The sequence below is a fragment of the Cervus canadensis genome, chromosome 10 (genome assembly GCF_019320065.1).
Source record: "Cervus canadensis isolate Bull #8, Minnesota chromosome 10, ASM1932006v1, whole genome shotgun sequence".
NCBI lineage: Eukaryota > Metazoa > Chordata > Mammalia > Artiodactyla > Cervidae > Cervus > Cervus canadensis.
Window position 1 is genome coordinate 26,449,913 of NC_057395.1, and position 15,230 is coordinate 26,465,142.

Genomic DNA, 15,230 nt, shown 5'->3' on the forward strand with positions numbered 1-15,230 from the left:
AACTAGATCTTGCATGCCACAACTAAGCCCTGGTGCAGCCAAATTAGCAAAAAAAAAGAAGAAGAAAAAAAGTAGGCTTATGATATTCCCCACAAAGTTATTCGTCTCAATCTTCTTCATCCCAGCTCATGGGACTTCCATCCTTCCAGTTAGTCAGTTCAAAAAATCAGAATCTTATGCACTCTGTGCCTATCAGTTCTACTTTCAACATAAATCTAGAATCTGACCAGTCTCACAACTTCCAACCAATGCTACCATCACAGTCATTTTTCACGAGGCTTATTGTCGTAGTCCCCTAACTGGTTTCCATTTCTGCCCCTGTCCTCATTCAGTTGTGTCTGACTCGGCCACCCCATGGACTGCAGCACACCCATCCAGGAGCTTGCTCAAACTCATGTCCATTGAGTCGGTGATGCCATCCAACCATCTCATCCTCTGCATCCCCTTCTCCTCCCTCTTTCAGTCTTCTCAGCATCAGGGTCTTTTCCAATGAGTCAGTTCTTCGCATCAGGTGGCCAAAGTATTGGAGTTTCAGCTTCAGCATCAGTCCTTCCAATGAATATTCAGGACTGATCTCCTTTAGGATGGACTGGTTGGATCTCCTTGCAGTCCAAGGGACTCTCAAGAGTCTTCTCCAACACCACAGTTCAAAAGCATCAATTCTTCGATGCTCAGCTTTCTTTATAATCCAACTCTCACATCCATACACGACTACTGGAAAAACCATAGCTTTGACTAGATGGACCTTTGTTGGCAAAGTCATGTCTCTGATTTTTAATATGCTGTCCAGGTTGGTCATAACTTTCCTTCCAAGGAGTAAGCGTCTTTAAATTTCATGGCTGCAGTCACCATCTGCAGTGATTTTGGAGCCCAAGAAAATAAAGTCTCCCACTGTTTCCCCTCATTAGAGTCTAATATCAAAACAATAGCCAGAATAACTTGGTTGAAAGATAAACCAGATAATGTGATTCCTCTGCTCCATTCCCCTCATGTCTTCCCATCTCTACAGTGTGTTTTATAATTTTATAGATACAGATATGTGCATGCTCAGTTGCTCAGTCATGTCTGACTCTTTGTGACCCCATGGACTGTAGCCTGCCAGGCTCCTCTGTCCAAGGAATTTTCCAGGCAAGAATACTGGAGTGGGTTGGCATTTCTTATTCCAGGGAATCTTCCTGACTCAGTGGATTCTTTACCAACTGCCCTTCCTAGGAAGCCCTATATGTATATATATACAATATACATATATTGGTCTTCATACACACTTCTTGCCTCTCAGCAGTCCAAACCCTTGGAATTTCCTAAGCGACAAGTACAATGAGAGAATCTTTTATTGTAATATTTGGTCTGCTGTCCTGAAATAGGGGGAAAAGGTGAACTGGGTGTCTTTGGCTATTCATGAGAAGCCCCTTTCAACCACACCTGATTTTATGTTAATGAAGTGGCTTTTGAAAGGCCCCTAAGGATGGAGGTGGTTGCCAGGGGAACCAACCAGAAGGAGAGGGTTAGAACTTCCAATCCCACCTCTCCCAACCTTACTTCCAGAGAGGGCTGGAGGTTGAATCAATCACAAAAAGTCAATGATTCAGTCAATTTTGCCTGTGTAATGAAGAGTTTATAAAAAAAAATCCCTGAATTATAGGGTTTAGAGAACTTCCAGGTTGGTAAACAAGAATGAATTCATGAGGTGCACCCCAAATTTCACAGGGATAGAGTCCCCTGTGCCCCAGACCCTTCTAGACCTCACCCTAATTATCTCTTCCTCTGGCTGTTCATTCCTGTCCTTTAACAGTCTTTGTAATAAACCAGTAGCCAAGTAAGTAAACGGGTTTCTTGAGTTCTATGAGCCACTCTAGCAAATTAACTGAACTAGAGGAACCTCTGAGTTAGCCCTGGTTGTCAAAAGCACAGGTGACAACCTGGACTTGCAATTAGCCTCTGAAGAGGGAGGACAGGGACAGTCTTGTGGGACTGAGCCCTTAACCTGTGGAATCTGACACTATCTCCAGTTAAACTGCAGGACACAAGAACAAACTAGTGGTTACCAGTGGGGAGAGGGAAAGAGGGAGGGGCAAGATAGGGGTAAGGGATTAAGCAGTATAATATAAACTATCCAATCCCATCACTTCATGGCAAATAGATAGGGAAACAATGGAAACAGTGAGAGATTTTCTTTCTTGGGGCTCCAAAATCACTGCAGATGGTGAATGCAGCTATGAAACTAAAAGATGCTTGCTCCTTGGAAGAAAAGTTATGACCAACCTAGATAGCATATTAAAAAGCAAAGACATTACTTTGCCAACAAAGATCCCTCTAGTCAAATCTATGGTTTTTCCAGTAGTCGTGTATGGATGTGAGAGCTGGACTATAAAGAAAGCTGAGCATCGAAGAGTTGATGCTTTTGAACTGTGGTGTTGGAGAAGACTCTTGAGAGTCCCTTGGACTGCAAGGAGATCAGTCCTGAATATTCATTGGAAGGACTGATGCTGAAGTTGAAACTCCAATACTTTGGCCACCTGATGCAAAGAACTGACTCTTGGAAAAGACCCTGATGCTGGGAAAGACTAAAAGAGGGAGGAGAAGGGGATGACAGAGGATAAGATGGTTGGATGACATCACTGACTTGATGGACATGAATTTGAGCAAGCTTTGGGAGTTGGTGATGGACAGGGAAGCCTGGTGTGCTGCAATCCATGGGGTCACAAACAGTTGGACATGACTGAGAGATTGGACTGAACTGACGTAAGCTACAAGAATATACTGTACATCATGGGGAATATAGCCAACATTTTATAATAACTATGAATGGAGTATAACCTTTAAAAATTAGGAATAACTCTATTGTTCACCTGTGACTTATAATACATAATATTGTACAGCAACCATACTTTAAGTAAAATAAATAAATAAGCAAACTACAAGACACACCCAATCACTGTCTGCTGAGAATTAGAGAACTGCTTGGGGGTGTTGGAAAAACCACATCTGACCACCTCATTCAAGGTCAGTGCTGCAGTCCTTACAATGATCTAGGTTCCACACCATGAGCACCATCCATCCTCTTACCTCTGATCTCATTCATCACCACTGCTCTCCCACATCACTCTTCTCCAGCCACACCAGCCTCATTGCTGGTCCTGTGACACCTATGCCCACTCTCTTTTACTTCTTGTCCTCTGCCTGGAACACTTGCTCCCTCATAGAGCAGAAAGGTTCCCCCCTCAAGTCTGCAGTTCTTCCCCTCCAAAGTCATTTCCAAGAAGTCTTCCTTGACTACAGAATCTAAAATTATAACCCTGTAAGATTTACCTGGTGGTCCAGAGGTTAAGACTCAGCACTTCCAATGCAGGAGGCTGGGTTACATCCTTGGTAGATCCCCACACTCCACATGGTATGACCAGAAAAATAAAATTAGGACCCCCTTCCCCACTCCACAGGTTGTTTCTTCTGCTCTGTTTCCTCGTTAGCACTCACCACCACTTAACTGACTTTATTATGGAGTCGGCTTGTTTATTGCTGGTTTCTACCTAGGATGTAAACTTCAGAAAGGACAGGCTTCTGTCCGTGGTTTGTTGACTGGTGCCTCCCCAGTGCCTGATTCTCTCCTCACCCCAAGACTGCAGCTTCTCCCACACACACCAGATACCAGAGCACCAACACTGGCCTGGGTCCTGCCGATGAAGAGAAACTCACAGGGGCATCGGCGGCTCCTTTATTCAGACAACAAGCACTGATTGAGCCCCAGGCACGTCAGTTTGGCCGCTGAGCACAGCCAGTGCATTTTGCTGGAGAAGCTCCCCACCACGGACCACCAAGGAATCCGGGGTAGGAAGTCATCTCTCTTAGTCAGCAACTAGGGCAGTTTAACACCGTGCCCACCATCCGCTACAGCCAATATGTGCTTTCACACCACCAATCAGCCGCGTTCTGAGTGCACCCCCATCCCTGTTCGCAAAGGCGCTCACTTAACACAGTTCAGCGGGGGCAGCTGGGCGGGCAGCGCCATCTCACTGCGTCAGTCCCCTCCACAGGGCTCTGGGTCCTTCATCCTACCCTAGAGAGACGCCAGTTGCAGGGCTGGTGTCTCAGCCAGCCCACCTGGCACCACGAGGCCCCCTGTCTTAGGGCACCTAGAGCAGTTAACCTAGTGAGGGCCATTTACGGGAATTCAAAAGGTTTTTAGAAAAAGACTTCCCTCCCCGTCCCCCACCCCAAGCATCAGATCTACATTATCCAAATAAAACTGGGACAGAGGAGAGCAAAGGATTATAAGATGAAAAAACTGTCCCAAAGGGTCAAGAACAAGATAGTTATATTGGCAAACACTTCCACGGTACTATGTACCCTATATGTATGTTGATCTTCCAGATTGACTCATTGAATGTTCGCTATCAACTATGAAGGAGGCGCTGTGCATCACCATCTTGGCTGTTTTCCTGAAGAGATAAGGCGGCACAGAGAAGCTGACTAACTCGCCCAAGTCTTGGGCCCTTAGAGTGTCTTGAGGATTTGAACCCAGACAGTCTGGCCCCAGAGTCCGTGCTTGCTACACGCTAGTATATTTAGATATCAAAACAGCTGCCTTGGGGCTTGGAGCTAGAGAACACGGGAGCGGTGGCGCGCCGGCAGGGGCGCGGGCCCGGGCGCCACAGGTCGCGCGGGTCACCTGGGACTGAGCCGGAATTGTTCAAGAGTGCACTCGAGATTCTTGATAATCCTCCAGCACTCCTCGGTCTCGGGCGCCGAGTCGCCATAGACCTCCATGGGAGCCGCGGAGGTGGCCGCTAGGCCCTGCGCCACCCGCGGAGTCCCGAAACCGGCGTCCGTTGCCATGGCGACTCCCGGGCAACCGGCCTTGCGCCAGAATCCCGGGGCGCTGGCGCGGCGAGAGGCCTGGGGTCTGCAGGGCTGGGAGTCGCCCGACTGCCGCTTCCACTGCCCACCTGGCTCAGGGCTTCCTGTCCTGGACGTGTACGGGCCAGGCCGTCGCTGACGTGTCCCCAGGAGAGCTGGACTCCTGAAGGTAATCCGGAGGCAGCCCACCACGCTCCGAGCCCTCCGTGCCTTCTGAGCGAAAGCTCTGAGCTCAGCCTCCTGCAAGGCCCGTGCACTAGGGGGCGTGGATTCCCGAGCTCTGTTCCTGCGTCAACAACTCTCTGCAGGCCTCGTTCAACGAGGCTCCACAACCCTCGTTTTAGTAACCCAATGCTAAAGGCCAACCTCCAGGAGGATGAAAAATACTGCACCTGGCTAATAAGGATGCCCTTTACATAATGAGCCCTGAGTTCTCAGAGCAATCCCATAATAAGAGGGAAACAGGCAGCTGATGAATTGCCTACACCTACCACTTGCCCATTGGAGAAGGCAATGGCAACCTACTGCAGTACTCTTGCCTGGAGAATCCCATGGACTGAGGAGCCTGGTAGGCTGCAGTCCATGGGGTCGCTAGGAGTCGGACACGACTGAGCGACTTCACTTTCCCTTTTCACTTTAATGCATTGGAGAAGGAAATGGCAACCCACTCCAGTGTTCTTGCCTGGAGAATCCCAGGGACGGCAGAGCCTGGTGGGCTGCAGTCTGTGGGGTCGCACAGAGTCGGACACGACTGAAGTGACTTGGCGGCAGCAGCAGCAGCAGCACCACTTGCCCATAAACGTAGGCGTTTGTGGACAAAAATTCATTACCGAAACTAAAAGGGTTAAAGTTTATATTTAACGTAAAGTGTCAGAACCAATGCGTTGTTTTAAACTACACCATGTTTATTTATTATTTCTTTGGTCTCATCTTGGGGCATGTGTTCCAACAAGAGGTTGGGAACCTCTTGTTCCCAACCAAGGATCCAAGAGGTGTCCCTTGCATTGGCAGCAGGGAGGCTTAACCACTGACCCACCAGGTAAGTCACTAAGTTATAAGGTGTTGTGTGGAATTCATTATTACTGTTTGTACAATAATAAGAGAAGTTCCTTAGAGTGAAATTGTTGCTTATCCTTTATTTTAAATTATGTACCACCCTGATATGATAGCAAACGTATTTCTGGTATCAGCCACATGTCATTGCCTGGTCTTCAGTTCAGTTGCTCAGTCCTGTCCAACTCTTCGCAACCCCATGGACCACAGCACACCAGGCCTCCCTGTCCAGCACCAACTCCTGGAGTCTACTCAAACTCATCTCCACTGAGTCGGTGATGCCATCCAACCATCTCATTCTCTGTAATCCCCTTCTCCTCCTGCCTTCAATCTTTCCCAGCATCAGGGTCTTTTCAAATGAGTCAGCTCTTCTCATCAGATGGCCAGAGTATTGTAGTTTCAGCTTCAGCATCAGTCCTTACAATGAATATTCAGGACTGATTTCCTTTAGGATGGACTTGTTGGAAATCCTTGCAGTCCATGGGACTTTGAAGAGTCTTCCCGAACACCACAGTTCAAAAGCATCAATTCTTTGGCGCTCAGCTTTCTTTATACTCCAGCTCTCACATCCATACATGACTACTAGAAAAACCTTAGCTTTGACTAGACGGACCTTTGTTGGCAAAGTAATGTCTCTGCTTTTTAATATGCTGTCCAGGTTGGTCATAACTTTCCTTCCAAGGGGTAAGCATCTTTTAATTTCGTGGCTGCAGTCACCATCTGCAATGATTTTGGAGCCCCCCAAAATAAAGTCTCTCGCTATTTCCACTGTTTCTCCATCTATTTGCCATGAAGTGATGGGACTGGATGCCATGATATTTGTTTTCTGAATGTTGAGCTTTAAGCCAACTTTTTTACTCTCCTCTTTCACTTTCATCAAGAGGCTCTTTAGTTCTTCATTCCTTTCTGCCATAAGGGTGGTGTCATCTGCATATTTGAGGTTATTGATATTTCTCCAGGCAATCTTGATTCCAGCTTGTGATTCATCCAGCCCAGTGTTTCTCATGATGTACTCTGCACATAAGTTAAATAAGCAGAGTGACAGTATACAGCCTTGATGTACTCCTTTGCTAATTTGGAACCAGTCTGTTGCTCCATGTCCAGTTCTAACATTGCTTCCTGACCTGCATACAGATTTCTCATGAGGCAGGTCAGGTGGTCTGGTATTCCCATCTCTTTCAGAATTTTCCACAGTTTATTGTGATCCACACAGTCAAAGGATTTGGCACAGTCAATAAAGCAGAAATAGATGTTTTTCTGGAGCTCTCTTGCTTTTTTGATGATCCAGCAGATGTTGGCAATTTGATCTCTGGTTCCTCTGGCTTTTCTAAACCCAGCTTGAACATCTGGAAGTCCACAGTTCACGTATTGTTGACGGCTGGCTTTGAGAATTTTGAACATTACTAGCGTGTGAGATGAGTGCAATTGTGAGGTAATTTGAGCATTCTTTGGCATTGCCTTTCTTTGGGATTGGAATGAAAACTGACATTTTCCAGTCCTCTGGCCACTGCTGAGTTTTCCAAATTTGCTGGCATATTGAGTGTAGCACTTTCACAGCATCATCTTTTAGGATTGAAATAGCTCAACTGGAATTCCATCTAGCTTTGTTTGCAGTGATGCTTCCTAAGGCCCACTTGACTTCACATTCAAGGATGTCTGGCTCTAGGTGAGTGATCACACCATCATGATTATCTGGGTCGTGAAGGTCTTTTTTGTACAGTTCTGTGTATTCTTGCCACCTCTTCTTAATATCTTCTGCTTCTGTTAGGTCCATACCATTTCTGTCCTTTATTGAGCCCATTTTGCATGAAATGTTCCCTTGGTATCTCTCATTTTCTTGAAGAGATCTCTAGTCTTTCCCATTCTATTGTTTTCCTCTACTTCTTTTCACTGATCACTGAGGAAGGCTTTCTTATCTCTCCTTGCTCTTCTTTGGAACTCTGCATTCAAATGCGTATATCTTTCCTTTTCTCCTTTGCTTTTCTCTTCTCTTCTTTTTACAACTATTTGTAAGGCCTCCTCAGACAGCCATTTTGCTTTTTTGCATTTCTTTTTCTTGGGGATAGTCTTGATCCCTGTCTCCTGTACAATGTCATGAACCTCCATCCGTAGTTCATCAGGCACTCTATCAGATCTAGTTCCTTAAATCTGTTTCTTACTTCCACTGTATAATCACAAGGGATTTGATTTAGGTCATACCTGAATGGTCTAGTGGTTTTTCCAAATTTTTTCAATTTAAGTCTGAATTTGGCAATAAGGAGTTCATATTCTGAGCCATAATCAGCTCCTGGTCTTGTTTTTGTTGACTGCATAGAGCTTCTCCATCTTTGGCTGCAAATAATGTAATCAGTATGATTTCGGTGTTGGCTATCTGGTGATGTCCATGTGTAGAGTCTTCTCTTATGTTGTTGGAAGAGGGTGTTTGCTACGACCAGTGCATTCTCTTGGCAAAACTCTATTATCCTTTGCCCTGCTTCATTCCATACTCCAAGGCCAAATTTGCCTGTTACTTCAGGTGTTTCTTGACTTCCTACTTTTGCATTCCAGTCCCCTATAATGAAAAGGACATCTTTTTTGGGTGTTAATTCTAAAAGGTCTTGTAGTTCTTCAAAGAATCGTTCAACTTCAGCTTCTTCAGCATTACTGGTCGGGGCATAGACTTGGATTACTGTGATATTGAATGGTTTGCCTTGGAAACGAACAGAGATCATTCTGTCATTTTTGAGATTACATCCAAGTACTGCATTTTGGACTCTTTTGTTGACTATGATGACTATTCCATTTCTTCTAAGGGATTCCTGCCCACAGTAGTAGATATAATGGTCATCTGAGTTGAATTCACCCATTCCAGTCCATTTTAGTTCAATGATTCCTAAAATGTCGACGTTCACTCTTGCCATCTCCTGTTTGACCACTTCCAATTTGCCTCGTTTCATGGAGTTAACATTCCAGGTTTCTATGCAATATTGCTCTTTACAGCATCGGACCTTGCTTCTATCACCAGTCCCATCCACAACTGGGTGTTGTTTTTGCTTTGGCTCCATCTCTTTATTCTTTCTGGAGTTATTTCTCCACTGATCTCCAGTAGCATCTTGGGCTCCTATTGACCTGGGGAGTTCATCTTTCAGTGTCCTATCTTTTTGCCTTTTCATACTGTTCATGGGGTTCTCAAGGCAAGAATACTGAAGTGGTTTGCCTTTCCCTTCTCCAGCGGACCACATTTTGTCAGAACTCTCCACAAAGACCTGTCCATCTTGGGTGGCCCTATTTGGCATGGCTTAGTTTCATTGAGTTAGACAAGGCTGTGGTCCATGTGATTAGATTGCCTGGTCTTAGAACTAAATAATTTCAATTTAGAATGAAGCATATCAAACTGTCCACAGGAAAACAAAATATTTTCTTCTCTTTCATAATAATTATGTAAAAAGAAGTTAGTCTGGTATTCAAAGCTCAGAATACAAATAATAAATCACTGTAACATTATCACTACTCTTAAAGACAAAGGTGAAAAGACCCAAATGCCGGACAAAGTTCATAAATAGTGCCAAGATAATCTTCCGTGATGGTTCATTTTCCTTCTGGAAGTTTAAGGAAAGAGAAAAAAAGTTACTTTTACTGTATAGTGGCTTTTAAAATTTTTATTAATTTTAATTTATTTATTTGGCTGTGCCAGGTCTTAGTTGTGGCATGTGGGATCTTTAGTTGCAGCACTTGAAGATTTAGTTGCACTACGTGAGATCTAGTTCCCAGACCAGGGAATGAACCTGGGCTCCCTGCATTGGGAGCATGGAGTTTTAGCCATGGAACCACTAGGGAAATCCCTATGGTGGTTTTTCTTTTCAAAATCTAACTTTTAAGTCTACTTAGGAAAATTTTACTATTAATCAAAAGAGTATTTAAAATATATATATGTAAGTATAATATATATTATAAATTAAATACATTGTCTTGTCTTAGGTGAATTTTTTATTTTACCTAAATGTGTATGAAATTTTTTAAATGAGTTAAATTCCAAGTTGAAGTAAAAAGCCTAATCTGTTCAGAACCCAGGTCAAGATAGGGAAAAGACTGACAAGCTGTTGACTATTTCTCTAATGCAGTGCTAAATGAATGTTTTGAAACTGAGGAGGGAGATCTCAGGATAGATTTCATGAGTCATTGGTCAGCTCTGTCCTGTGTTTGTTGACCTATAGGGGCTGCATAGTTACGCTGTCCCACAAAAACATGTACTGAACAAAAGCTTTTTGTTTGAAACCATGCTATATAGCATATCAAGGAGCTTCTGATTTCAGTGTCTAGGAGACCAAGTTATGATGATGTTGTTTTTGAAACTATTAATTACATAACACTTCCTACTAGTTACTTACATTGATCTCTCAAGGTGTTCTGCCTTGTAAAATTGTTTATTTCACATCACATTCCCGCCTTCAATTACCTGGGGTTGGCACTGTCAGAGTATTTATCATACTAAATGCAGACCTTTTGTATCACATGTTGAATTCATTGACGGTTGCTAGTGGAAAGCTCATGAGCTCTGGGTTAAACATTAAGACAAAAAAATAGTAGTTCTGAAACTGGCTTTAGTATATGGGACAGATTTTCTGTTTTCATTTTAATGTCTCTGAGCCTCTCTATTTTTACCATTATAGACAAGATAATCAACCTTTCCTAGGGTGATTGGGAATAATCCATAAAGCAAGAAAAGCAGGCAGCATGGAACACACTGCATGTCCTGTGCTAACCAGGCCCAGGCCTTCAGAGAGTGTGTTCTTTCCTTCTAAACCACAACTGAGGAATGTATTCTTTAAAGTTTTCCATTTTTAAAAAAGTCAAATATTTCATTAGCTACAATAATTTTTACTTGCTAAATTAATAGGACTTGGGCTCCAACTGTAAATTTTCAAATGCTTCTCTGAACCATATATAAATATAATGTGTCCTTATATGAAAAGATCACCTACCAATTATTAAAAGTGTTAACATCTCAGATTAAATAGCATGAGGATTTGATTAAGAGTCAAGTGCTGGCTCTAAACATAGTAATTTATATATTGCAGTTGGATATTATCAGTTCTAGAGCCTAGTAAAAGCCAAGAGGGTTTCAGTGTAGGTTTGTAATTTAAATTCTTTCTAGAGCGTCATCCTATGTAAAGTGCTTATTTTTCTTTTATCATCAGCTGTAATCTATGATTATGTGGTGCAGGCTCTGTTATGTAAACTTGTTTTATGTCATGCTTCATCCAAAACCAGAGTTCTTAAATAAAGAGTTGGGAAAGGAAATAGCAAGCCCCTTAGCCAGGACATATGTGTGTGCTCAGTTGCTCAGTCATGTCTGACTCTTTGTGACCCCATGGACTACAACCTGCCAGGTTCCTCTGTCCATGAGATTTCCCAGGCAAGAATTCTGGTGTGTGTTGCCAATTCCTACTCCAGGGGATGTTCCTGACCCAGGATTGAACCTGAGTCTCCTGCATCTCCTGCACTGGCAGATGGATTCTTTATCACTGAGCCACCTGGGAAGCAATGACAATATTATGGTATTAAATCCTTCATGGAAAAATTCCTGAGACTCGATCATTTTAATGTGTTAAATTTTGCTGCAATGAGATAACATGTCCACTCTTGTAAAAGTGCATCAATAAGTGTTTGTTGTCTGGCTAAAGCTGAAAACAAAGATAAGAACCTTGATAGGGAGTTTGGACAGGAGTAACCTGGATATTTTGGGGGGCTCCAAAATCACTGCAGATGGCGACTGCAGCCATGAAATTAAAAGACGCTTACTCCTTGGAAGGAAAGTTATGACCAACCTAGATAGCATATTAAAAAGCAGAGACATTACTTTGCCAACAAAGGTTTGTCTAGTCAAGTCTATGGTTTTTCCAGTGGTCATGTATGGATGTGAGAGTTGGACTGTGACGAAAGCTGAGCGCTGAAAAATTGATGCTTTTGAACTGTGGTGTTGGAGAAGACTCTTGAGAGTCCCTTGGACTGCAAGGAGATCCAACCAGTTCATCCTAAAGGAGATCAGTCCTGGGTGTTCATTGGAAGGACTGATGCTGAAACTGAAACTCCAATACTTTGGCCACCTCATGCGAAGGGGTGACTCATTTGAAAAGACCCTGATGCTGGGAGGGATTGGGGGCAGGAGGAGAAGGGGACGACAGAGGATGAGATGGCTGGATGGCATCACCAACTCGATGAACTTGAGTTTGAGCAAGCTCCAGGAGTTGGTGATGGACAGGGAAGCCTGGCGTGCTGCGATTCACGGGGTCACAAAGAGTCGGACGCGATTGAGCGACTGAACTGAACTAAACTTTGATATATGGGCTTTAGATCTTACTGCCAAATGTTTTTGACCACTGTACTAAAGGTATCATCTATTTAAAGCTAAGTTTAGATCTTTAAAAGGGAGATCAATAAAAATGTGAAAAAAATGGTAGAGTTTAGCCATCTGCAGAAGTGAATCCATCTGAGGTGGGAATTCCCTGGTGGTCCAGTGGTTGGGACTCCAAGCTTCTACTGCAGAGGACACAGGCTTGATCACTAGTCAGGGGACTAAGATTCACCCAATCTTATGGCACAGGCCTTTTGAGTCCATCTGAGAGAAGATTTATGTACCTGGGGATGAAGGGAATTTGGGAAATCTCCAGGTCTGATCATGTGACCAGAATGGATCTTCATGGTTGGGACACAAGATATCTGTAACGTGCATTACAATATAGTGAGGTGATTCAGGAAAGGTAGAAGTCTGAATGGAGAGTAATAAAAAGGCAGTTACCATATTTCATGCAATATATTGAAAGATGTTAAAAATGTGAATCTTAGAATCAGTGAAATAAGGCATAATAAGAATTTATCAGACCAAAATTTGTTCAGGGGGCTCTGTTTCATCAGATCATCGAGGGATCTGATCTCATGAGATGTGGAACACTCATGAGATTATTTTTATCCAAGTTAAAGTATTTTATACAAGTTATGTTTTTTCCATAACTTGAATAAAATACATATTACCATCTATTTCTGTTCTTTTTCCAGTGTCACAAGGCAGCTTGCCAATAACTATTTCAGACTTACAGGTACGTAGATTACCAAGAAAACCTGGTCTAGGCAGCAAAACTGTGATTTTGATTGGTGTGAGTATTCCCCTGTGGCCTGACCTAATGAACTGATAAAATAAGGATTTAGATTCAGCTTCTCATGGACTAGACTCAGAGGCAAGGCTTTTCCCACAACACACCTGCAAGTCAGGCTTTGCCTGGGCAGTGAGCCCAGCTCATTGACATCCTATAACTGCAGCATAGGCACTTGTCGTTGTACTCCAGCTTCAAATTCTATCTTGGAAAAGTGGTAGAAAAATATTTCAAATTTAGCAATTTTGAGGACAAGAGAAACACAATGGACATAGGCGAATACAGTAGCATGAAACTGAGGCTGTTATTCTTCCAAAGTATGTTTATTTACCTAGTGCACACTGAGAGGTATTATATTCATATAACATGGGTTATCCTATAGCATATAACTAAGGTGCTGATCAGGGCAGATAGTCCAGGGATGGTCCTCTCACTGTCGCTTAAATCAGGAAGCCCATATGACAGGAGGGACTACTCCAGGCTCTGTTGGTAACAGTTCTAGACCAACAAGCCATGTTGTGCCAGTTAATACACTAAACATCAGCAGTGGGTTTTTATTGAATGTTATGGTTTATTGACTATCATGGTAGATGTTAGAAGCAGGCTTGAATTGGTGACTTTAAAGATCTTCAAGATATGTCAGCCAAAATAGTTCTGAAATCCTCCCATGCTTGCAGAAATAGTACACAAGAACCTCAGGAAGGTTGTAACTTAAACCCTGAGGAATCAGGCTTGATCCTCTAATAGCCTTCTGTCTAGTCCTTGCTGTACAGTTTCCCGATCCCCACTGGAAGGGCTTAGAATACTGCTTCTGGAAAGTTACCAAAGAAACCATCCACACCTGACAGTAGTCAGAGCACGTGAGAGAACAGGAAGGTGGGACTTTGTGAACCTCTCTGAACCAGGTTGCATAAACTATTTGGGCTCTGCTTACTAATGAGTGCTTTTTATTTCTCTTTCTCTCTCATTTTAATTCGTTTTAGTTTGGTTTTTATTTTTTGAGTGTTTGTTTAAATAAATGTCTGAGATGCTTTTGTTATAAGCTGAAAGCAAGGTTGTGGGGAAATAGCTAACCTTGACTTTGATCAAACTTCTTTCAAGGATGCAGCATCTATCCAAAGAAACCTAATAATTGCATGTAACCAAAGTTTTCTGGGAGGGCAGAGGAAACCATAAAAGCTGCTTTAAAATGACTGATTTTGATGTATAAAATCTGTATCTTATTCATCCTTGTATCCCCAGGACAATGCATGCCATCCACATAGTAGGTGTTTACTTAAGTATTTATCAAGTAAATCAATGACTAACTCTGTTTAGTCTGTTTTTGGAACAGACTGGTTCCAAATAGGAAAAGGAGTGTGTCAAGGCTGTATATTATCACCATGCTTATTTATCTTATATGCAGAGTACATCATAAGAAACGTTGGGCTGGATGAATCACAAGCTGGAATCAAGATTGCTGGGAGAAATATCAATAGCCTCAGCTATGCAGATGACACCACCCTTATGGCAGAAAGCAAAGAAGAACTAAAATGCCTCTTGATGAAAGGGAAAGAGGAGAGTGAAAAAGTTGGCTTAAAGCTCAACATTCAGAGAACAAATATCATGGCATCCGGTCCCATCACTTCATGGCAAATAGACAGAGAAACAGTGGAAACAATGAGAGACTTTATTTTTGGGGGCTCGAAAATTATTGCAGATGGTGACTGCAGCCATGAAATTAAAGGATGCTTACTCCTTGGAAGGAAAGTTATGACCAACCTGGACAGCATATTAAAAAGCAGAGACATTACTTTGCCAACAAAGGTCCATCTAGTCAATGCTATGGTTTTTCTAGTAGTCATGTATGGACATGAGAGTTGGACTATAAATTAAGCTGAGCACTGAAGAATTGTTGCTTTTGAACGGTGGTGTTGGAGAAGACTCTTGAGAGTCCTATGGACTGCAAGGAAATCTAACCCGTCCATCCTAAAGGAAATCAGTCTTGAATGTTCACTGGAAGGACTGATGCTGAAGCTGAAACTCCAATACTTTGGCCACCTGATGCAAAGAGCTGACTCATTTGAAAAGACCCTGATGCTGGGAAAGACTGAAGGCGAGAGGAGAAGAGGACGACAGAGGATGAGATGGTTGGTTGGCATCACCGACTCAATGGTCATGAGTTTGAGTAAACTCCAGGAGTTGGTGCTGGAC

General features: G+C 43.1%; 1 protein-coding gene across 1 annotated transcript in view; it reads right to left on the minus strand.

Moving 5' to 3' along the window:
• Positions 1 to 15,230, minus strand: part of C10H10orf67 (chromosome 10 C10orf67 homolog) — a 157,283-nt gene that overhangs the window by 90,727 nt on the left and 51,326 nt on the right. Inside the window, exon 2 of the mRNA XM_043480550.1 lies at positions 4,667 to 5,110. Coding sequence (XP_043336485.1) covers positions 4,667 to 5,110 — 444 coding nt within the window. The remainder of the gene's footprint in view (positions 1 to 4,666; positions 5,111 to 15,230) is intronic.